The sequence below is a fragment of the Microcebus murinus genome, chromosome 2 (assembly GCF_040939455.1).
Source record: "Microcebus murinus isolate Inina chromosome 2, M.murinus_Inina_mat1.0, whole genome shotgun sequence".
Taxonomy (NCBI): Eukaryota; Metazoa; Chordata; class Mammalia; order Primates; family Cheirogaleidae; genus Microcebus; species Microcebus murinus.
The window spans coordinates 116,843,403-116,867,004 of NC_134105.1; the positions used below are offsets into that span (position 1 = coordinate 116,843,403).

Consider the following 23,602-nt stretch of genomic DNA (forward strand, 5'->3'; position numbering starts at 1 on the left):
AAAGGAAAATTTCATGAATTTCATGGCCGCTTTTTTTCTGACCCTGGGTTAATAATGTATAGGTTACAGAGTAGGCAGTTCTCCACGTAGTTAACTCTGCCAGAGCAGTGATAGTGTCTGAGCCCAAGGTTGGGTGATTCGTTTCTATTCAAGGTTGGGTCAGAATAATTACAATAAAATTGACTCTATTAGCTGCCCTGCGAGAAAGGGGCCACATCTTGTGATGTAGACACATTGTATAAATGAGAAAATAGACTCAGGGAAGTGTTGCCAGAGTCGCACATTTAGTAAACATCATTGCCTTGTATGTTCCTGCTTCTCTATCTCCTCTCATATTCTTCATGCTTTCTGGAATAAACTTTCTCCTCTTTGCCATTTCAAAGCCAATAGCAGTAAGGCATGGTGTTTAAGAGCCTGGGCTTGACTTTTTGCCCCAGTCCTTAGTGACTTTGATCCAGTTAGTGACCTGCTCCATCACTGCTCCCTTGCAAAGTGATTGTGCCCATCCAGATCCACTCTCCACTCTCTCCACCTTGCTCTCTGTCCCTGCGGTCTGACCTCTGTGCAGTTTACCCACAAGCTCCCTTGACCTGGGGCTTTTGGCTAATAAGGAACCTCAGTGGGAAATCAGACCATGGAAAGAGAATGAGGATGGGGCGTTTATTTCCCACTTTCTCCCTTGGACTTTTTTTAGGCTGGCTGCATCCTTCTACAGAGGAGGATCCTATCAGATGGTCTCAGCTCTCTTTCTGGCTTCCGGTAATCATTCCTTTCCTTCCACCAGATTTGGGGATGGTGATGTCCCCAGTGTTGCCAGCATTAGGGTACTGCATTATTCCTTGTGATTTTGTTATACCTACACTTTGGTAAGTAATCATTTTAGTAAACCTTCCGCCAATTAACCTTTTCTGAGGGAGCCGTTTGTTTCCTATTGGAACTCCACAAATATATCCTTGTAAGACTCAATTTTCTGTTTTGTAAAATGGGCACAAGAATATTATTTACCTCACAGATTTCTTGTGAAGATTAAATGAAATAATGGACCCAAAGAATTAGGCATAGTATATAGAAAGCACTTGATACGTTTTGGCTATTACTAATAATAGTAGCAACATCATTCATTTTAAGATAAGGTCAAAATTAACCTATTGATTATACTTCAAAATGCTCTTTTTCCAACATTTATGCATTTTAGGTTTCCCTATATTAGCTTGTGGTAAGAAATGTTTATTCCTTATTTTTCTCTCTCTAACGTCTTGTCATTTCAACTAACCAGTAAGCTCCTTTAAAGATGACTAGTGGGTAATACTAAAAGAACATTTATTAATGTGCAGGGTGAGAGAGATTATGGTTTAAATAGGGGTCTGAGTTCCTATTGCTAATATAATGGTCACACCCCAAAAAAGTAAAGATAAAGGCCAGTGCCTACTATGTGCAGGCATGCTCACGCCTCTAGTAGCTTAATGAGTTACTGCGTTCTCCATCCACAGAACAGAAAATACCTTTACCAACAGAATAGATCCAAATCTGTTTAGGAGTGTGAAGTTCTGGCAGGAGTTAATAAGATGAACTAGCTAACTTTAGCCTTCCTAATCTGTGATGCTATGATTGATCTTAATAAAAAGAGAAGGCAACATAGAGGCTACCCAGGAGTAGAGCAAAGTCACCAGTACCTAACACTCTGAGGTTTTAGTCTGTCTTGATCTAAATTCAGAGCACAGCTTTGTATAAGGAAGAGTTTAAAACATCTCGGTAACAGATGTAAGAAAGCACTCTCTTCTTTTTTAGCAAAAATGTGGTTACTGTAGGCCACCACAGTCAGAACCAGAGGACACCATGCTGGCTAACGGAAACCAGATGCTCTGGTAAAGGAAGCCATGGCTAAATATGAATTATTTTCAGCTGAATGACCTTCAATTATCTCCCTTAATGTTGCGACCTGGTTCTCTGCCACAATCTTTCTTTGGGCACTTAGAGAAGAGAACAACAAAGGGGCACCAGTATAGAGTGATTTATGGAGGACACGTACAAGGGTCATCTATGGTATGTGAGAGAGAACGGGAGGGAGCAGGGAGAAGAGGGAGAGAGAGAGGGAGAGAGCAAGAGAGCGCACACACACGAGAGAGTGAGAATGAACTCAGTATCAAAAATAAAAACACAGGAAATACAGCCATGTGAGTAGAGTCCTGGCTAAGAGCCGTCCTGGGTTCTAGTCCTTATTTTGGTACTGACTGGACATGTTGAACCAATCCAAAATACATTTGCTGCGAATCCAGTCTCTTAGCCTCATTATGCCAAGATTCTCCCACCATCACACAAAGAGAATAGTCTTTGTAGATTTCCTAATTCCCAGGAATACTATGAGACTTGAGATAGCAAAATGATCCATTTTCCTTCACTCAAGCTTCACGCAGGGCATCCCCATGTTGATTCCTTTATCTTATATGCTATCGTAAGGCCCATTATTAAACATCTTGAAGATGCCAAGCCTGAAGGGTCATTTCCCTTTCTCCATCCCTTTTCCTGGAACTGGTTCTTGACCACTTTTCCCTTTACCAGACCACTTTTTTTCAGCTTAATGACTTTATTTTGATAACTACTGCATGCCCTTAAAAATGGGGGTGGTGGTGCTGGCAGGAACTCTTCATAGCAAGCAAACTGCTCATATGGAAAGTAGACCCTGTAAGGGAAGATTCACCTGTAGACTAACTTCATCTCTTTCATTGGATTTTGATAAATTTTTCTCAACAATTTCAGCTCCCACAAGAAGATCTCTATCTACATATCTTACCAAACTCAGACTTCTCATTGAGAAAGTGAAATTTATCTTATTTCTTTTGCCTTGTCTCACCTAAATTATTCTCCCTATCTCTCTCCTTTTACTTAAAAGCAATTTTCCTTTTCTATTTATCTTAATGCACCCACAGTTTTTCTAGAAATTCAGATTTGACAGAATCTCCTCCTTTCCCTTATTAAGGTTACTGATTCTACTATAACAGCCATTAAGTAATCAGGGAAGATTTATTTTAGGGTTCTCCACTGAGGCCTCAGGGTAAGAGGAGCTCTGGAAAATGAATAGCAATGACCAGATCCCACCATTTTCACCTTCTCAACAAATATCCCTTCCATCATTTTTCTCGCCTCTCTCCTAGAATATAATTTCCCTCTGGATCTTTCCTAAAAACACACAAATGTATTATCATTTGTTCTATGTTTTAAAAAAATCCCTATATTAGTTTGCTAAGGCTGCCATAACAAAATATCACAGATTGGGTGGCTTAAAAAACAAAAATTTATTTGTTACAGTTCTAGACGCTGGAAATTGAAGATCAAGGAGTTGGCGTGTTTGTTTTCTTCTGAGGCCTCTCTCCTCGGCTTGTAGACGGCCCCTTCTTACTGTGTCCTCACATGGTCTTCCCTCTGCGTGTGTGTGCGCGTGCCTCTCTCTGTGTTCTAATCTCTGCTTCCTACATGAATACTAGTAAGATTGGATTAGGCCCAATTTAACAGCCTCATTTTCACTTGATTACCCTTTTAGTGAGGGTAAAGACACTATCTCTAAATAAGGTCCCATTCTGAGATTGTCATATGTACCTCATATGAATTTTAGGGGGATATAATTCAGTCCATAATACAAACCAACAAAAAAATCCTCTAATTCCCTTCTTTAACTCCATTTCTCTTTCCTACTACCACCTCATTTCTTCCTCCCCTTGTAGAAAAACTTCTCAAAATATGGCGTATACCTGCTGTTTCCACCTTTTTTCTCCTGTTCTCTCTTATTCTCACTCCATTCAGCTTTTTGCTTTCACCACTCAATGAAAACTACTCCAGTGGTCAAGATCACTTATAACCTTGATGATAAACAATGGTCTTCTTGGTGCTCATTTTACTTACAGTAGCACCAATGTTTGACACAGTCAATTATCCTTCTTCTTGATACCCTCTACTCACTTGGCTTCCAGAACACCATACTCTAATGGTTTTCTTTTTGCCTTCCTGGGTACACTCAGTCTCTTTTATTAGTTCTTCCTTGTCTTCCAGAACTATTAATGCTATAACTATCCAGGTTCTCCCCTCTATCAACATTTATTCCTTTGGTGAACTAATTCATCTCATAATTTTAAATCCCATCTGTCGCGCCCGCCTCGCCAGCAAGGAAGACGCGGCAACAGGAGTTCTTCTGACAGTGCTTTAATGGGGTTCCCTTTAGACTTACATGATGCGGAAGACCCAGCCCGGCAGCACGCAGGCCGCTATATACCCCAGAAGCACAACCCCTAAGCTGCGATAGGCCGCTCAGCTGTCGAGCCACCAAAGCATTAGTCCATAGCAGGACCCTTCGTTTGCATTCTCGCGCCACAGGGCAACCGACAATTGCGCGTGCGCTGAACTTGTTAGCTGCTCTAGGCAAAGCCGGAAACAGGCGCCAACTTGTAATGGCGTTGACACCGCGCCCCACATCTCCCCCTGTTTTATTAATTTAATGAGAGCTGAGCAACCGTTCAGCACCGTCCTTCGACCGTGCGATCAAGGTTGCAGAGCCTCACTTTCACCAGCAACCACCTATCCTCGTGCAATGAGCACAACTCGGAGGTGTGCAAAGGCTGGCTGTGGGATAGGAGACATGCCTTATTTGGTGCAATGGGAGAGACCCCTCAGAGTGCAAAGGCCATGTCTGCTAAAATACCTGGGTGTAGGAGCGGGTGCAACCCAAAACTAGGCTAACCTTTTAGCATGGTCAACCACACCTGTGCAGACTGTCTCAGTTCAAGCGCAGCAAATGTCTGTGCCAATACCACATGGTCCGTGGCTGCAAGACCGAAACAAAGTCATAGAGCTAGGAGCTTCAACAGAAACAGGAATGTATCTAGGCAAGCAAGTAACAATGGCAGAGGGGTGAGACATGGCATTCCAACACAATGTATAATTGCACGTATTAGAGGAACAGTTCACATGTGTACCAGAGGGTTTTTCCGTGGATACCACCCAGATAAACGGGGGCCAAACCCAGACAGGTATAGGGGCAAAGGTCACGTTTTGCCCTCCCGCAATCACCCTCACAGAACCTTTAAAAGAGTCGCTAAGATTCCATGCGAAACTAGCATTCCTTGCCATACCCCCAGCCACCAATGGACAGGGGGGCCAAGTCTGTGCAGCTTCCGTTAAACCCACACAAAACACAAAGTCCCCTTCAAGGAGAAGGATCTATTTCCCTCCAGATTACTACTCTGCGTGTCCAACGGCATGTACGCAGTGCCCAGGGAAACATTAGTAGAAGAGAAGCGAGGGAAAATTGGTGAGTTATGTGTCACAGGCATCGGCAGGGGAAGCACTGACAGGATCCTCCAGCGTGGCTCCGCTGCCATCCTCGCGATCATCCATGCTGTCGTCAGGAGGAGTAGCCACTGGGTCCCCATGCTGCTCTGGAGGCTGCTGCACCGTTCTGGTCAGCCGCGTGGGCACCCAGATGGGATTGTCCTGGTCCTGTGGAAAAATACAAATAGCTCCCCTGGATCTCATTAACACTGGATCCGGGCCTTTCCATAGATTAGACAACACATCTTTCCACTTCACTAATTCTTTCTGTGGCGGAGCAGGCGTGACATGCCTGTCTGCTGCCGAACGTCCCTTGACATCTAAATTTAAAAAATTTAAAGTAAAGAGAGCAAAGGAGAGGCGTCCTTTGGGTGATAGCCCTAGCTGTAGGGCATCTCCCCCTTTTTGTTTTTGTAAGTACATTTTGAGCGTGCCGTGAGCACGTTCCACGATGCCTTGCGCTTGAGGGTTGTAGGGAAGACCGGTACGGTGCTCCACACCCAAGCGAGTGCAAAACTGCTGAAAAGATTTTGAGGTATAAGCCGGGCCATTATCTGTCTTAATAACCCGGGGCTTGCCCCAGGCTGCCCAAGCTTCTAGGCAGTGAATGATAACGTAACTTGCCTTTTCTCCAGCCAGAGGCGTGGCATGAAGGACGCCTGAGCACGTGTCAACAGACACGTGAACATACTGAAGCTTCCCAAAGGATGGGACATGAGTTACATCCATTTGCCACAGTTGTAGAGGATGCAAACCCCTAGGATTCACGCCCATATGAACAACAGTGCGATAAGGAGCACAACTTGGACATTGCAGTACAATCTCACGAGCATCTGCACGTGTGATATTGAACTTAAGTCGTAAGGTTTCAGCTGGCACATGATAAAGTTTATGAAAGTCTATGGCGGCGGTGTGGCCATCAGACACCCAGAGGGCGCGAGTGGCGCGATCTGCCATAGCATTTCCCGCAGCCATAGGTCCAGGTAACAAGGAATGAGCTCTGATATGCTGAATGGAAAATGGGTTTTTCCTATTTTGAATAGTATTCCTAATTTCTGTAAATACAGAAAAGACAGTACTCTTGGCAAGAATGTGAAAGGAGTTCTCTAACTGTTTAACTGCGTTGACCACATAAAAGGAGTCTGAGATGATGTTGATAGGTTCAGTGATGGTACTGAGAACCAGACCGACTACGGCACACTCTACTAGCTGAGGAGAAGAATAGTTAAACTGTTTTGTATACACCTTGTCCTGAATGACATAGCTCCCAATACCTGTCTTAGAGCCATCGGTATACACATCCAAGGCATCAACCAAAGGTAACAGTGAAGTTACTCTTGGGAAAATAAGCTCGTTCCTCATTGCAAACTGCAACAAGGCATGTTTGGGATAATGGTTGTCAATGCTCCCTGGGAAGGTGCATCTCAATATGGCCCATGCATCAAGAGTGGCACATAAGGTGTTCACCTGATTGGCAGTATATGGACAAATCAGGCTATCAGGGTGACGCCCAAAATGGGACACAGCCAAACTAATACCCTTTAAAGCTATCTCGGCCACACAGGTAGGATAATGGCCAATCACCTTTCCTGGAGAGGCTTGAGGATGCACCCATAAAAGGGGACCATCCTGCCAAAGCACTGCCGTAGGGAGCGTGGGAGAAGGGAGTACACAGAGGGAGAAAGGATCATGGTGTTGAATGCGCACTAGTTGCGCCTTTTGAATGGCTTCTTCTACCTTATGAAGAGCCTTTAGGGCCTCAGGAGTCAAAGTTCTAGGAGACGTGATGTGTGAGTCTCCCTCTAGAATCTGAAATAATGGCTTCAGTTCTGCTGTGGTAAGACATAAAAAAGGTCGAAGCCAATTGATATCCCCTAGCAGTTTTTGAAAATCGTTTAAGGTCCTCAAAGCATCTCTTCGGATGGACAGTCTTTGAGGCACAATTTTGTCAGGGAGAATGCTACTACCAAGAAACGCGCCTACTTCTCCCTCTTGCACCTTTTCTGGAGCGACCAGCAAGCCTTTTTCCTTTAGGTGAGCCTGAAGGGACGCATAAGCTTGGCGAAGTACGCTATCATCACAATGACACAAGAGAATATCATCCATATAATGTATAATTCTTACCTTTGAAAACTTCTGCCTAACCGGCTGGATAGCTGAGGCCACATAAAGTTGGCACATAGTGGGACTGTTAGCCATGCCCTGAGGCAAAACCTGCCATTGATATCTTGCATCAGGCTGCTCATGGTTTATGGAAGGAAGCGTGAATGCAAATCTGCTTTTATCTTGTGGATGCAAGGGAATAGAGAAAAAACAGTCTTTGATGTCCAAGATAATTAGACTCCAATGTTTAGGCAAAGCTGAGAGAAGGGGCAGTCCTCTTTGAACAGGCCCCATAAGCTGCATCTGGGCATTAATCGCTCTAAGGTCATGCAACAGTCTCCATTTACCAGACCTTTTCTTAATCACAAAAATAGGGGTATTCCAAGGAGATTGAGAGGGTTCAAGATGCCCAAGAGTAAGCTGCTCTTGCACTAGATTATGGGCCGCGAGTAACTTTTCAGAGGGTAAGGGCCACTGGGGTACCCACACTGGCTCCTCTGTATTCCAGGGTATGGGCAGAGGATCCCCAGCGGCGAGCAGCCCCCAAGAAAAACCCAGCCCTTCCCAAGGCGGGGCATGCGGAGGTGGGCGGTACCGCTCACAATCTGCCGCTTCCTGAAAAACTGGTTCCTCTTTCTTTTCTAGTTCCTCATCTGACTCTGGGCTATTTTTGCAGTCTGCCTCAGAGTCAGCAGTGTCAGATAAATGTAGATTGTCAAAATCTGATAAGGGGTCACAATTAGGCAGATCAGCTGCGCTTTCCCTCCCTGCATTTTCCTTTTTTGAGCTCTATATTCCTTTTTTCCACCTTTTACCGCGGTCCTTCCCTTACTGCTTCTCTCTGAGCTTGCTTCTTGCAAGTCACTCAGTGCTCTTTGGCTAGCTGCTACGCGCGGGCCTGAGCTTTCATCCTGCAGGCACTCCATAATTAGGTTGTGAACAAGGAGAGTGCCTGGCCTCAGAGTCCCCACACTACGAAGGTCCCGTCCTAACTTCCCCCAAGAGGGAATAGTCAAAGAACCCGAGTGGAGGAACCAAGGAGCTACACGGTCCACCTCCTTCAAAAATTTTATGAGGGTCCTTTCCTCACAGTGCACTCCTTGTGATGCTAAGAGGTTCTTAATAGGCCACAAAAAGCGCCGCAGCGGAATATTACCCATTTTTTGGAAGCAGGGGAGTTTTGGCCGTCCCACACGTCAGTTCTGAACTCACCTCTGTCGAGGTCGTCTCCGCTGGTGCTTCAAAGTTGTTTCGGTTCCCGGGTTTCGGCACCACTTGTCGCGCCCGCCTCGCCAGCAAGGAAGACGCGGCAACAGGAGTTCTTCTGACAGTGCTTTAATGGGGTTCCTTTTAGACTTACATGATGCGGAAGACCCAGCCCGGCAGCACGCAGGCCGCTATATACCCCAGAAGCACAACCCCTAAGCTGCGATAGGCCGCTCAGCTGTCGAGCCACCAAAGCATTAGTCCATAGCAGGACCCTTCGTTTGCATTCTCGCGCCACAGGGCAACCGACAATTGCGCGTGCGCTGAACTTGTTAGCTGCTCTAGGCAAAGCCGAAAACAGGCGCCAACTTGTAATGGCGTTGACACCGCGCCCCACACCCATCAATATGCTAGACTCCAAAATTTATATCTTTAGCCTTCTCTCCAAAAATTTCAAATGTCTTGTGTATCATCTCCATGTGCACAGAATATGTGCAAAATTGGGTTCCTGATCACTTTCCCCAAACCTGCCCCATTTGTAATTTTCTCCACCTCCATTTTCAGCAGCTCTTTCTGGGTTCTTGGGCCAACAATATTGAGTTATCCTCTCTCGTATTCCATATCTTACTCACCATGAAATCCTGTTGGCTCCACTATCAAAATGTATTTAGAATCAGACTACTATTCACTACCTCTGTTACTACTAATTTGAGCCAAGACATGACCTCCCCTCACTTGGATTGCTGTAGCAATTGTAATTGCCTCCAAAATCGTCTTCCTGATTTTACGTTTGACTCCTTAAAGTCTATTGTCAGCACAACAACCAGAGTGATGCTTTTAAGTTCAAGTCAAATCATATTAACCTTTGACCCAGAATCCTCCAACTCCACAAAACACTCACTGAAAAAACAAAAATCTTCTCAGTGGCCTTTTAAAGACCCTTCATGATCTCTTATATATTTTGACCTCATCTTCTAGTATTCTCCCCCAACTTACTACTCCAGTCACGTTGGTCTCATTTTTCTAGAACACAGCAAGAACATTCCTGCCTTGAGGCCTTTGAACTAGCGGTTTCATCTGAGGCATTCTTTTCTCAAATACCCACATGGATAACTCCCTCCTCTCCTTCAAGCCTTTGCTCAAATTACATCTTTTCAACCAGGCCTGCTCTGATCAGCTTTTTAAAATTATAAATTGCCTCAAATCCCACCTCCACCTTGGTGATCCCCCAGACTGTTTTATTTTATCTATTTATGTATTTAATAGAACTTACCTTCTAATATACTATGTAATTTGCTTAATTATTATGTTTAATACTTTTATTTGTTTTTATCTACTACAATGTAAGCTCCAGGAGGGCAGTATTTTTTAAATCTGTTCACAAAGGTATTTCAAGCACTTAGACTAGATCCTGGCAAATACTAGTTGTTTAATAAATACAGGCTGAATAAATGAAGGAATGGTTTGAGAAGAAGGATCTGTAGAAAAGGGAGTCCCTCATGCTGAGTTCCCACATCATCAGGAGGATATTCAGTTACTGTGATCCGTGTTACTGACTTGTAGATCAAGAAAGACTCTCATAGGCTCTTTATGACCTGGAAAGACCACCTAATAGGCAGAACTATCTAGGAAAAGTTGAGCTACAAGGCCACATTTGCCTGAAGTCTCTTGTCAGAGTAACCCTCATTGGAAGGGACCATAGACCTGAAGTCTATCTCACGTTCTCTTACATTTTTCTCTACTCACATCCTCCTAGTTCTGTCATGAGACCCTGTATGGGACTTAAGCATGCAAGCCACTGGTCATCGTGCTTCTGTTTGTTCACACCCAACACTAAACTCCTGCAGGTGTCATTCTCCACCCACCTTAGTCTCAATTCGTGCTAGCTTCCTGTTCCAGTCTTTCCTGACTCATTGCTGCAGCGACGTAACGAGGCAGTGGTATTGATCACATTTAATAGTATTGTTATGGGCTGGATATTTGTGTCCCCTTAAAATTCATATGTTGAAACCCTAACTCCCAATGTGGTGGTATTAGGATGCTGGTCTAATTGGGAAGTGATTAGGCTGTGCCCTCATAAATGGGATCAGTGCTCTTATAAAAGAGGCTTTAGAGAGCTGCCTTACCCCTTCCACCACATGAGGACACAGCGAGAAGGCACAACCTAAGAACCAGGAAGCAGGCCTTACCATACACCTTGATCTTGGACTGTTCAGCTCCCAACCTGTGAGAAATACATTTCTGTTGTTTATAAGCCACTAAGTTTATGGTATTTTATTATAGCAGCTTGAGTGGACTATGGAAAGTATCACAACATTCTAGAAATCACCTTCTTCTTGAAGATGCTTTTTAAGTTTTATATGTGTCTTTATAATGACATCCGAATTTATCTCCTACTCCTCATCTTCTCCACCTAGCTTACTCTTTGCATTGTTTCTAGATTAAGGTTCTGAAAAATAGCTCTAATCCCAGTCTTTCAGAGCTACTCAAAGGTTAGGGTTAGGGTTGGGGTTAGGGTTAGGTTTAGGGTCAAGGTAGCTCCCAAAGACTGCTGAACAAAGTCCAGATTTCTTGCTTTAATATCCTAGGCTGTCTATAATCTAGCCACAGTCTACCTTTTAAGCCTCATTTCTCACTATGTCCTCATGTATAACTTAAACTTCAGAGAAAATGGAGCACCTGAGGCTCCTTACACATATCTAGGAAATTTCCTACATCCATGCCTTTCTCATAGTGTTAATTCCATCTGGAGTGTTCTTTACCCAATTTCTACCTCTTTAATTCCTTCCATCTCAGACTGAGCTTAAATATCATCTCCTCTATAAAATTCCCCTGAAGCATCCTTCAACGAATAGATATTTCCTTACTCTAAACTCCCATAGCACTTTTTCTCAGCTTCTCTTCCAGCAGTGATCATTTCTACCTTCTAATATATTTGTACATGTACTTGCCATATTTTTCCCCTGTCTCTTTCCACCCCAGACTATAAGCTCTCCTTCAGCAGACTGAATTTTATGCATCTTGATGTGCTCCACAGTTCTTAGCTGCATGCCTGGCACCTCAGAGACACTCAGAAGTCTGTTGAATAGATGAATAAATTTCTAGTTTTATCTGTTTGGCTATGTAACTCTATACTAACTCCTTTCCTCTTATAATATTCTACTCTTTTGGCATCTGCTTTCTTTCCTTTTCTGGCCCTTTTTGGGCTAGACTTCACAATAGATCTTATGCTTTAAGCTACCCAATAAAAAAGAGTGCAAGTGAATTAGGAAAGGGCTCAAATCATTATTTTCTCATGTGTATATTCATTAAATTGGTTCATATATTTTAATGTAGAAATACAGGTTCTGTCTGTAGGTCTTATCTTTGCATTTTGTAAATCATGACTGAGTTACACAGTTTTCAAAGTGTTTTTATATTTATTTTCTCACATAATTGTCAAGGTCCTATTGGCAGTTATTAAGGAATAAGCCATATCATTCTACTCTTTTTTAGAGACTAGAAGTACTAAAAACCCAATATCTTGAAGGATACAGGATGGTTCTACTTTCAAGTGTCCTCTCCTGGTATAAGACCATGTGTCAGAGTTTGGGTTTCAGATATTATGCTTGGTATAATCAGCAATTATTATGCTCTGATCCCTTCTGTTCATGAGTACTTGGATTACTGAGTGAGAGGAGGAAAGCTATTGATATTTCAAAATAAAACAGTAACTGTCTTTGCTGGTATATATTCATTTTGGTTGCCTTGTCTTTCCACTCGAAGAGAAGTAACTGTCTGAGAATTAACCAACCAGCATTTATTGAGCATCTACTCTGTAACCAGCCTTATGCTAAATTAGAAAGACCTTGAGGGGTGGGCCTAAATCTTATTCATCTTTGTAATCACTACCTCCCCTCCAATGGGGCCAAGTTTAATATACTCATTAAAGGATGTATTGACCATTTGCTGTGAACCAGGCAGAGTACTAGGCACTGGGTATAGGAAGATTAATATGTCCAGTATCTGCTTTTAGTGAACTTACAATAAAGGAGGAGAAACTGACAATGAAGCAAATGATTACAATATAGCATGGCGGCTTCTGTATAAAGTATTTCTCAAGAATGTAATAGAAGCATCTAGAGTGGCCAGCTCAAGTATCACTCTTTTTAGAAGCTTTCTCTAGCTCTTTAAAAGGCTTAGTAGGGACTTCATTTATATTTGCTAAACAAAAGAATAACTATGAAAATTTAAACACAATAAAAGGCCAAAAGCAGTAAAATGGCCAGTGAATAGTAGGGTCAGTGAATGCAGAAAGAGTTTGCAGGGAGATTACTGTGGGACTGGTGGCTTATGGGAAGCAGCAATGAATTCCCCAAGCCCCATCCAATTGATGGCCCCCAAAAGTCTATTGAGATTAAATTCTTGATCTGATTATACTATAAGTACAGAATCATAGTACTGCTATGAAGAATGTTCTGAATTCATTCTGCTGAAGAATGTTCTGATATACTCTTCAGAGTTACAACTGGGATAGCTGTCTGGATTAATTTCGGGGTATGTGACACTTTGATCCTCTAAACATAGATTATATTTTTTGATATTCTACACAGCTAAGAACCTTCCCTTGCTACTCTTTGTGGGAATTGGGGAAATAAATCCTGAATGAATGGCAAAAAAGAAGTCTGTAAAATGATCTGCCTATGCTTATTAAAAGGTAGGGAAGTCTCTGTAATCAAAAGATGAGTTCTTTACATCTGGGAAAGAAATAGTTGGACTCTATTCTGCGTCATCTATCATAAACTGCTAGCTACGGTCCAGCAGTTGAATATTTATTACAAGCTACAACGGAGGAGGCAAAAAGAGCCCAGTTTGATTTTTCCAGATCTAAGGCTGTGTTTTAAACCACCACTTAGAAAAATGCTTTGACTTAATCACTGAGCCAGCTTGATTTGGAACTGTCACCACCAAGAGAGAAAATGTCTGGAATACTGCAGTGTCATTTCTGGGTAGTCTGTCTTTTATGACTTGTCGTGCATTACTAAAGGGAGGCAAGTGGATACAGTGTTGGATCAGGGACTATATGAAACCATCAGTGCTGTCATAGTAAGCAGAAACAAGACCACCAGGCAGAGCACAAGACCACCCAACATAAACCATGAGCTCCCATTAGCAACATGGTTGAGACTATCTGCCCTTGACATTTACATTTCAGAATGTTGAGCCACCAAGCATGCTGTAGGATAATTATTGCTTTATGATGATATTTAGCAACTCACAATGTGGACCACCAATTCTGGTTTGGGTTTCTTCTTTTTATTAGCACCATCTGAGAATGTCTGTGGTAGAGACTTTGGTGAATTTCATCTGTCCTGTGGCCAAAAGAATGAAATGAAGAGCAACTTAGTTTGTTAACATGGAAGAATTCAGCAAAAACAAAAACAAAAAAACCCATGACACATGTCTGAAAGAGGCTTCATTGAGGGTTATTTAACATTTTTCCAACAAAGCATACCAGAATGTTTTACTACTACTTTTTAAAGTACACTCTATCTGCAAATAGTTTTGAATTAATTTTAGAGCTCTGATGGGATTTTTTTTTAATCTAATAAGCTTTTCTAGTCAGTCTTTCTATCTCAGACAGACCTGGCTGTGATTGTTTAAGATAAGTTCTTTATTTTTACAATGTTTTGGTAAAGGAAAAATCAGTCCAATCTCTTTCCTTTGTTGCCCTTTCTTTCTGACTTGTCTTGGCTTTCTTTCATTTTATTCCACCTCTTACACCGAATGTCTTGGTCAAATGTTTAAAATTGAATTTACCAATACTGCTTCTTCTGCTTCTTGTCCCTGACTCATTTATTCCCTGATGACAAATTTCCTGTTCAACCAGATTTTTTTTAAATTTTTTTCTGTTGTTGTTGATATTTTCTTCTCTTACATTCTTAGTCTCTCAGTTAACATTTTACTGGAATTTATTTAACAGATTTCTCTAGCCGTTTGTAATCCATTTACCAACCACTTATCTTTCTCACCTTTATGATTTCAATGCCTTTTAAATCCAACTTTTTATTCAAGGCAGTTTCCATTCTCTTTGGAAACTTTGGATTCCCAAGAGAATGGATAACTAATCCTTAGCTCAGTGACTCAGCACCTCAGTTTTCTTATTGGAACTTACTTGGATTATAGATCTTTTTGGGAAACTGATTTAGCATTTTACTGTTGTCATCATTTGTAAAATCAACCTTTAGAGGAAACAATCAATAATTACATTAAAAATACATAGAGAGGTTACATTTTATATCTGGTGCATAAATTTCTTGATTCAAAACCTTTGACAAAAAGCCCGTGAATTGAAAGTGAATTATCTTCCACTGAAACCATGTCTACAACAGTGTCATTAGCAGACCGAGGGCTCTTTACCCTTCCACTCTGCTGCTAGGCTAAGCAACACTGCTGCGTCGCAGATTCTGATGCTATTAGCATTCGTGCAGAAGGCTGCATCTTCTAAGCCTTTCTAACTCAATAAGAGTAGAATATGAAAGCATCCTACACACTGCACAACTGCAAAGATTTGATGAATAAATGGCAGGAACTAAATATAACTAGGCCAAAAAAAAAAAAAGGCAAAATTGTAAAAGGGCTATATCTGGAAGAAAACATTCAAGAAGGTCATGGATTTTAGAGTTTAGACCCCTGTTTCATTTCTATATATGCATACTCTGTTTTGGAACCTACCATATATGCCACTATTTCCAGGAACTAATCCAAAATTGAACTCCATCCTGGAATGTTGAGGGTTCCAAATACTAAATTATTTACCAGATATAAAACAATAAAGATCTCTCATCAACTTACCCAGGCCTTTTCTGACCACCATTTCCTTAGTATCTTTATAAGAAATTCTGAATTTCTTTGATTGGTGTTAAATATATAAACTCCCCGGCTTTACTTGTGTGGATTTTCCTTGTTTCTCACTCAGGATATTTCTCTGCTTTCCCATGCCCTGCCTCGTTCTTTCATCTCCAGGGGCTGATCTGTCCATTTCCTGTGGGGGAGATGCTTGGCCCAAATACGTGTAATTATGGAGTTTCCCTTGGGATCTGGAGTGATGGGAGGGGGCAGTTCTTGGTGCCTGGTGCGCACAGTGCGTTTCTCAGGAGAAGAGTCATAGAAAACAATTAACTGAGCATTTGTCAAAAATACTGGCACGTGCACATGTCTTTTAGCTCCCCTAAGCTTTGCCTTCTGCTTCACTAACCTCAGGACACTGGCCAGCCAGATGGAAAGACTGCCAAGCACGTCCAGCTCAGGCAGCCAGGAGGCCACTCCACTGGAGTATCTGGAAATCATTCTTTCACTCGCTGGGGAGGTTCCGGGGCCTCTTTATTTCCTTAGAAACAAGGCCCACCCAGATGATTTCAAGAGCACTCTGCAGCACGGTCTCCACAAGCGGACAAGCTGTGAAAGTTGGCAATCCGTAGCTCCTCTCTGTCCCCAATTTCATGCTGTACATTCTTTTCCCAGCCACACAGGTTTACAGCCTCCCAAGACTTTTCTCATGAAAGGCTATGGAACGCAGTGTCAAGTTAAGTTAAGATGAGTGATCAGGGAGATCTGCAGCTACTGAGAGTGAGATTCCCAGTTGAGTATCGGCGGCAACCACAGGAGGTGAGGGTTTGCCTCTTCTCCATCTGTTGTCAGGAATAATGGAGAGAAGCGGAAGGTTCTGGTTTGCCTCTCAAGCTCCCTGCTCTGTTTCTCACTGTTGCACTGGGTAGGGGTTGAAGCTCCCTTCCCTTCCCTCTCTTTCCTTAGTGCTGTGGCAGTGAGCGGGCCCCATCCGGAAGGAAAGCAGAAGGGAGGTCCCCTGAATGTGGCCCGGTGGCCAAGGTCCCGCGCAGGCCAGTGCCCGAGCAGAGAGCGTCTTCACCTGCACTGCTGCTCCCACGTGTCAGCCCGTGACACCAGTCGAACGTGCGTCCCGCCTCTCACGCTGGCCTTTCCTTCTTCTTACCTCAGATTACAGTGGCCTTTTTGTTTTAATGAGGCAAATACAACAAGCATGAACATGTGACTGACAAAAAGATAGAAATTTAGTGAAAATAAATTTATGCTTGGCTGTTCTCACCTTCCCAATCCCTTCCAGTCCTTAAATTGGAAATGATACTTCCGTACTGGTCTTTCTAATACAGAAACCTAATCACATCGTTTTCTTGCTTTAAAATCTCCAATGGCCCTTTAGAATGAAGTGAATGGTCTTTAGCATAATACTGTTCCCCACCCCAAACTCAAGCCTTGCTGAATTATTGTAGTTCCCACAGTCATCAGGCCCTTATGCCCAAGCCATCCCTTTACTTGAAATGCCTTCCTTTCCCTGGTCTACTTGGGAAACTGCTATTTTAAAATGCAGCTCAGGTATCCTCATTTGCAAACCCTCTCCAATCCTCCCAAGAGTAGAGCTTGCTATCTTTGCACCATGGAATTGTGTATATACCTTTTTTATAACATTATTTTGTTTGTTGTTGTTGTTGTTCAGTTGTATGTGTCACCCAGTAGGCTGGGATTTATTTAGGGCAGGGGTTTTGGGTATTGTCACTTTAACTGCAAGGTTTGTGAATGCCTGCCATGTAGTAGGCTCGTCACACTGTTGCAGATTGAATGGACACAACTGGAAAAGATAAACTATATATACCTCTATTTCCTAAATTCCCCCATCTTTAGAAGAATGCTTTTTCCTCCTTTTTTTACTTTTTGTAGAAGTAGTCTAGTCTCTCTTCTCATCCCTTTATTCTTGTCCTTGCTCATGTCCACCATGGCTGCATTCCTCTATCAGAGACTCAACTCCTATCAAGCAGCCGTGGAGCAGCCCTCCCTGGTGGCTGCCGTGCGCCCGGGGGTCTGTGTTCCCCATCCTCACCCCTGGGGCCTAGGTGAGGAGGTCTCGTCCCACTGTGGGCAGGCTCTGGGTTGTTCTCCATCTCTTCACCTCTGTCAATAGTCCCTGCATTGAACACTCTTCACTCTGTGAGTGTGCCTTCTGTTTCCTGCCTCCACCCAGACTGATACTGTACTCTACACAGTAATTGACTTACTGTGAATTAATCTCTTAATTCATAAACTAAGAATAGTGATTCTTTTCCACTTAGTTACATCACATCACAATAATATTGATGGGTGTGAGGAGCCAATGTCTCAGAATTGCTTAGGGAGCCCAGAAAAATACTCTCCATTGAAATTGAAATTTGTAATCTCCAGTCTCTGTTCTATATCCATTTCCTATTAATTCAACAAGCATTTATTGAGCACCACTTGCTCTTCATTCTTATCTTTGATTTTTGACCTTATCTTCCCCTTTCCTAGGTGGAAAAATTCTTAGATTATAAATCAGAGCACCTCAACAACCAGCTATGTTATTAGGCAAGTCTCTGTGCCCTAGTTTCCCTATCTATGAAACGGGAAGAATAATGTCTCTCTCACAGTGATCACAGAGCTACTGAATAAATCAAATAAAGCAATACTATCTGTGATCTGTAATCACACTTGCTACTTTATTGTTTCTGCTGTTTTCATGTTCCTTAGCTGTCAATGTCATTCCTTCTTAGTGCTCCTTTTTTTAACTACTTTTTTTCTACCTGCTTTTTTAGGTTTTCTTCTCTTTCCATGACACTCTTCTCATGTTCCTTTTTCACAAGTGCCACCCTCTTGCCTAGTCTCTTCAAAATCCCTTGGAAAAGCAATCGGTCTATGCCTCAGCTCCTTTTAGACTGTCCTATTCCTTTTTCTCTTCTGCTCTACTAGCTTCCTTAAAAACATCTTTAAAAAATGTTCCCCTTTTGATAAAAGGATAATTCAGGAGAAATTTAAATTTACCAAGACTCAAACAGATTTATAATTCTCTTTTGTTTGTGAGTTTTGAGGATAAGGTCCATAGTGAATACCAGAAAGGTTTCTAGGGTTCAATTGGTCATAGCCTGAATATTCTCTTCTTATGTTACTGTTATGCTACTGTTATTAGACCATTAGTGGTCTGATAACACTACCAAGGCTCTGTCCCTTTCCTCTTTCCATGTATTCTCATTTCTTCTTAATTTTATTTGTTCAGTGTTTATCGAGCCCCTATTTTGTGCCAGGCTTTTATTGGCACTGCTTTTTAAGAAAGGCATGGTCCTCACTCCCGGGGAGTGGACGGTGCAGAGGGGATTAGATGAGCATGCTGGTAATCACTGGACATGTTAGGAGAGTACACGGCTGAGTTCTGGTTTGTTTTGTTCCCTGGTGTATCCACAGCATCAAGAGAAGTGCTTTAGACATAGTGGGTGCTTAATAAATATTTGTTGAACTTATGAATGAATCTTGAGATTAAAAATGTTGAATAGGAGTTAAAGAGAGTGGAGTGAAGCATTGGAATAGGCAGAGGGAATGGCTCAGAAGCAAGAAAAAGCATGGTAACTATGGGAAACTGAAGGCTTCTGTTTGGCAAGAGCTTAGAGTGGGGATAGGATATGATGAGAGTTGAGCTCCATAAATCAAGGTGTGATAATTGCTGCCACCGACTGCGTGTCCCCTCATATCACGTCCTTTATATACATATCTTAAGCCTTACAACAACCCTATGCAAAAAAGTATTACTCAGCCTCCTTTGCTCATTTGAACTCAGTCTCACCTCAACACAAGTGGTGGCAGTGTTCAAGAACAGCAGTGCACTTGATCCCGGCTATATATCTCTTTGATGACAAATAACATGACCAGACTTTGAGAGTTGAGCTCAGCAGCCTTTAGAGACAAGAGTTCAGACTTTAGAAATGTTCTTTTAGCTGCTCTCACACTCTCATTCTCTGGGAATAAATTTGAGAGGACCCCAGAAAATAAGTGGTCTGGAGCCTTCAACTGTGGTACAATGAGGTTATTAAGCAGTTGGATGCCAGTGTACTGTGGAATAAGTAAACTGGGGGAAGTAGAACTATAGCATAGCTCTGTTCAGAACAAAGAACCCTGGGAAACACTATGTTCTCTGGCTAATCCATCAAAAGGTGTGAGTTTTGGGGTGGGCTGGAGCAGTGGAACTGCAGAGATGATGACTATTTTAAATTCAAAGAACTTTCAAATTAGTGGTTGGAAATTTACACTGAAGGTTATTGTTAAGAGGTTCCAGGAATCCTAGACTTTTGTGTTGGAGATCTTATAGATCTTGTATGCTAACTTTCTTGTTGTGTACATTGGAAACTTAGATCAAAGAAGTTCAAGGTCTCTCAGCTGGTACAGAGAGAAGTCAGTGATCTCTCCACTGTACCATATTGTCTCCCGATAATTTTTAAGTGTTATTCTTCTGCTATGAGATGTTCTCTTTAATTAATTAACAGGATGCACAGAATTTGCATCACTCTTGTTTAATATCTACTTGAGAGTCACTTAGTTGTTCACTAAAAAAAAAAAGTTATTGTTAGCTCCTTAAGGATGTGGGAAAGCTCCGTAGAGGAAGAACTGTGTTCAGTTGGCACAACTTTTTCCATCTTGGCTTTATTGCCATTTCAGTTATTTTTATTAAACAATTCATACTCATCTTTTGATTTGAGGAGCTCAAAGTGATTTGCCCATATATGTGCCTTATTTATTTTGTAGCATGTGGCAAACATTGACAAAATATTAGTTTAGGAAACCAAACATTGGTTTGATTATTGAGGTGTTGGCTTACCTCCAGGTTGCATGGAAATCACAGCCAGAACCCAGTTCCTGAGAATCCTGACACCAGAGATCACTGTTACCCAGAACCTCTCCTTGGAGGGGACTTTTTTCTTTTATATTCACATAACTTTTATTATAGCATATTGTTATAAATGTTCTATTTTGTAATCATTTATTGTTGTCAATCTTTTACTGTGCCTAACTTATAAATTACACTTTATTTTATGCATGCATGCATAAGAAAAAACATAGCATATATACAGTACAGTACTAGCCATGGTTTCAGGCATCCACTGTGGGTGTTGGAACATGTCCTCTGCAGGTAGGAGGGGACTGTTGTGTCTCTCATCAACTTATTTCTGAGAAACGAAAAGAAATTTTTATTTGATCAAACAGAGCTTATTCTTCTAGTATCAGATTTGACAACATTTGTTAAACTAGGGGAGAAAACTTGGAGGGCACTTTGTACACTGAAAATGGAGATTATGAGGGCCTCCGAGAATGCTGGGAGAATCCCCTGAGAAGCTCTGCATCGGTGCTGCTCTGATTAAAGAATGAGCCTTTATAAGAGAACTTTATGAAACTACTGGTGTGGTGTTTGGTTCGGGGCTCTTTGCATCATCATTGACAATGAAGCTTTCATGAGAAAAACAAAAACACACCTGGACCAATGGAAACTAATATGGAAGCATCTGGCATAAGTATCTAGCAGAGAGGAGATACTCATTACAACTTTATTCATGGCAAGAAGGAAAAAGAAAGAGGAAAAAAGATGGGAAGAATTTTTAAAAGCATCTTTTAAAACAGAAAAAGAAATGGACCTAAAATTCAAGTTGCTTAATGTCCCAAATATAAGATGGATGTGACATTTGAGCCTCTGCAAATTTTTCTATTTGTAGAATTGGTGACTTATGTTGGCACCGAAGTTTTGAATTCAACTTCAAAGAGTATTTGAAAAGCCTATTTTTCATTGAGCTTTCTTCTCATTCATTTGTATCATTTAAAAAATTTGGCCTTTTGGCCAAAATGTTGTGTAAGATATATTTTATATGTAGTTATACAGATCCAAGTGCCAGCTCTACCACTAACAAATCACATGGAGTTGGGGGAAAGGGACTCTTCTTGAAAGAGAAACCTCAGTTGGTAAATCTTATTTTTTTATGAAAATTATTGAGCTTAATAATAACATTCTCTAGAAAACCGTTGGTAAAATTATTTTGTAATTGTAAAACTCATAACACACAATCTTTAAGGAATTAGTGTTTTGTTAAGATATTTTGTTAAAGTTTTAAGATGTTTTGCTTTTTAATATTTATGTTCTGGACACAATAATAAATACTGAGAATATCTTCCTATGGCTTACAGGAAGAGCCAGAAACAAGGCAGGTTATTTTCTCAGAGTCAGTTTCTAGAGCACACCTCTAATTCAAATTTCATAGCACCACCAAATCATAGCTTCCTAAAGAAGCCCGATTTCTTAATTACATAAAAAATGTAAATTTATTTGGCCAAGTCCATTCAAGGTCCACCATGGACTGCCCTTTCTACCTTTGTGGACTTTTATCCATCAAGAACCTCTGGTTTAAGCCCAAGATTTGGGTACCACCCTCCTGCTTTTCATGAAGCTCCTCGGCATCTTCCCTGTGTCATTCCACCTGCCTGGTGTCCTGCCCGCCACACAGGCCTGCACCAGTCTCCACCGCTTAACAACAACAAAAACTCAGTTGTTGAATCAAGTTCTGGCCAAATGCTACCTCCTCCATAAAGACTTTCCCATTTACTAGCTAGGTGGTTTGCTTCTTTTCTGAGACACCAAAGTAATATATAATCAGTGCCACCCTGGAGGGTGAAAATTCTATTCTATACTGTTGCCCTTTGTATATACTCTTCTTATCCCTTCTACCTGAAAATAAATTCTTAATGGCAAAGAACTGGACTTGTTTGTTCTTGAATGATCTATAGTGCTTAGCACAATGCCTAGTATATTTTAAGCCCTCAGTGGATATTTGAAGAATAAAAAATATGAAAAAGCAAGTTATAAAACATCAGAAAACCTGATTACTTTCTTTTCTGAATAATGATTAAAATGAAAATAATGATAGCAGTTGACTTACCATGTACTAGGCATGGTTTATCGAAGACTTACTGTGTACTAGGCAGTGTTCTAAGTAGCTCACATGTGTTCATCTCCAGATTGGCCTGTGACTTGTGCACTATCATTATCTTCATTTTACTGATGAAGAACTGAGGCAGAGAGGTTAGAATTTGCTTACGTTGTTCAGGATGGGAAGTGAAAGGCCAGGATTAAAAGCCAGGCAGTCTGCCTCCAGAGCCCTCACTCTTAATTTCTTTACAAACATCTCACCCCTTTCAGCCTTGCCCTAAGTATTCCAAATAAATGAAGTCTCATGTGGACACCTTGTTTCCCAGTAAATAAAAATATTCATGTCCTCTCTTTAAAAGACCACATGTGTTGCTGTTACCCGCAGTGAGTGAGATTTTGGCCATCCTCAAAAAGAGCCACAGTGTCTGCTTGAGAAAAGCCATAATTTTCCTGACCTGCTCTGGGACTGGCCCCCTCAAAGAAAATGCAGGCAGACACTTGGCAACTGGGCTCCCCCAGACTCTCAAGCGTAGGGCTGTGTTAGTGTTGGCAGTGGGGGGCGGTTTGCTTCCTCCCCGTTTCACGAACTGTCACATCAGCCTCTTTGATCCTCCCAGGGTCTCAAGTGTGCCAGAATCATTACTCCATGTTATTGCTCTGTTTCAGATAATTGCCAGAGAAAAGGCTAAGGTCAGTAATGACCAAGGTAGGGAAATTTTGTTCTCTGCACGGTATACCGTTTATATATTGCATACTTAGAAAGGCTCCAGAGTGGAGGCATTGCTTATTTTTATTGTCCCAAAGCCATGAGAGGGGAAAAAAGGGAATGAACAGAAATTGATACATCTGGAACAAGAGCCAGGCATGATTTACTCACATTTTTACCTGACCTGAAATTGCTTATTTAGAAAAAAGAAACATTATAAAAGTCTCAGGAAAATGTCATGAATCACAGCCAGCGTGATTTCACATTGGGGCTTCATAAACTGTGTTTTTTGTTTTAAGCAAAGAAACTTCAGGAAAATCAAATGAGCCAAAGGTAGCCCTACCACCATGCCCATCTCCATAGCAACAGTTTCATAGCTGCTGCCTTCTGATAGCACAGCATGGGAGCCCCAAAGTGAGGCTGCAAATGGATGGGAGCCTGCTGGTTCACCAGAGGCTGTTCTTACTATGAACACAGGGTGTGCGCGCAGATTTGGGAAAGTG

At 41.8% G+C, this 23,602-nt stretch overlaps 1 protein-coding gene across 1 annotated transcript; it reads right to left on the bottom strand.

Annotated features, from left to right (window-relative positions):
• Positions 1–4,341: 4,341 nt before the first annotated feature.
• Positions 4,342–15,957, bottom strand: LOC142876317 (uncharacterized). The gene is made up of 4 exons (XM_076010443.1): positions 15,610–15,957; positions 14,783–14,849; positions 7,444–8,144; positions 4,342–5,487 (listed from the first exon to the last, which is right to left on the bottom strand). Exons 1-4 carry the CDS (start codon positions 15,955–15,957, stop codon positions 5,305–5,307), a joined length of 1,299 nt encoding a protein of 432 aa, XP_075866558.1. The 3' UTR covers positions 4,342–5,304.
• Positions 15,958–23,602: the final 7,645 nt, after the last annotated feature.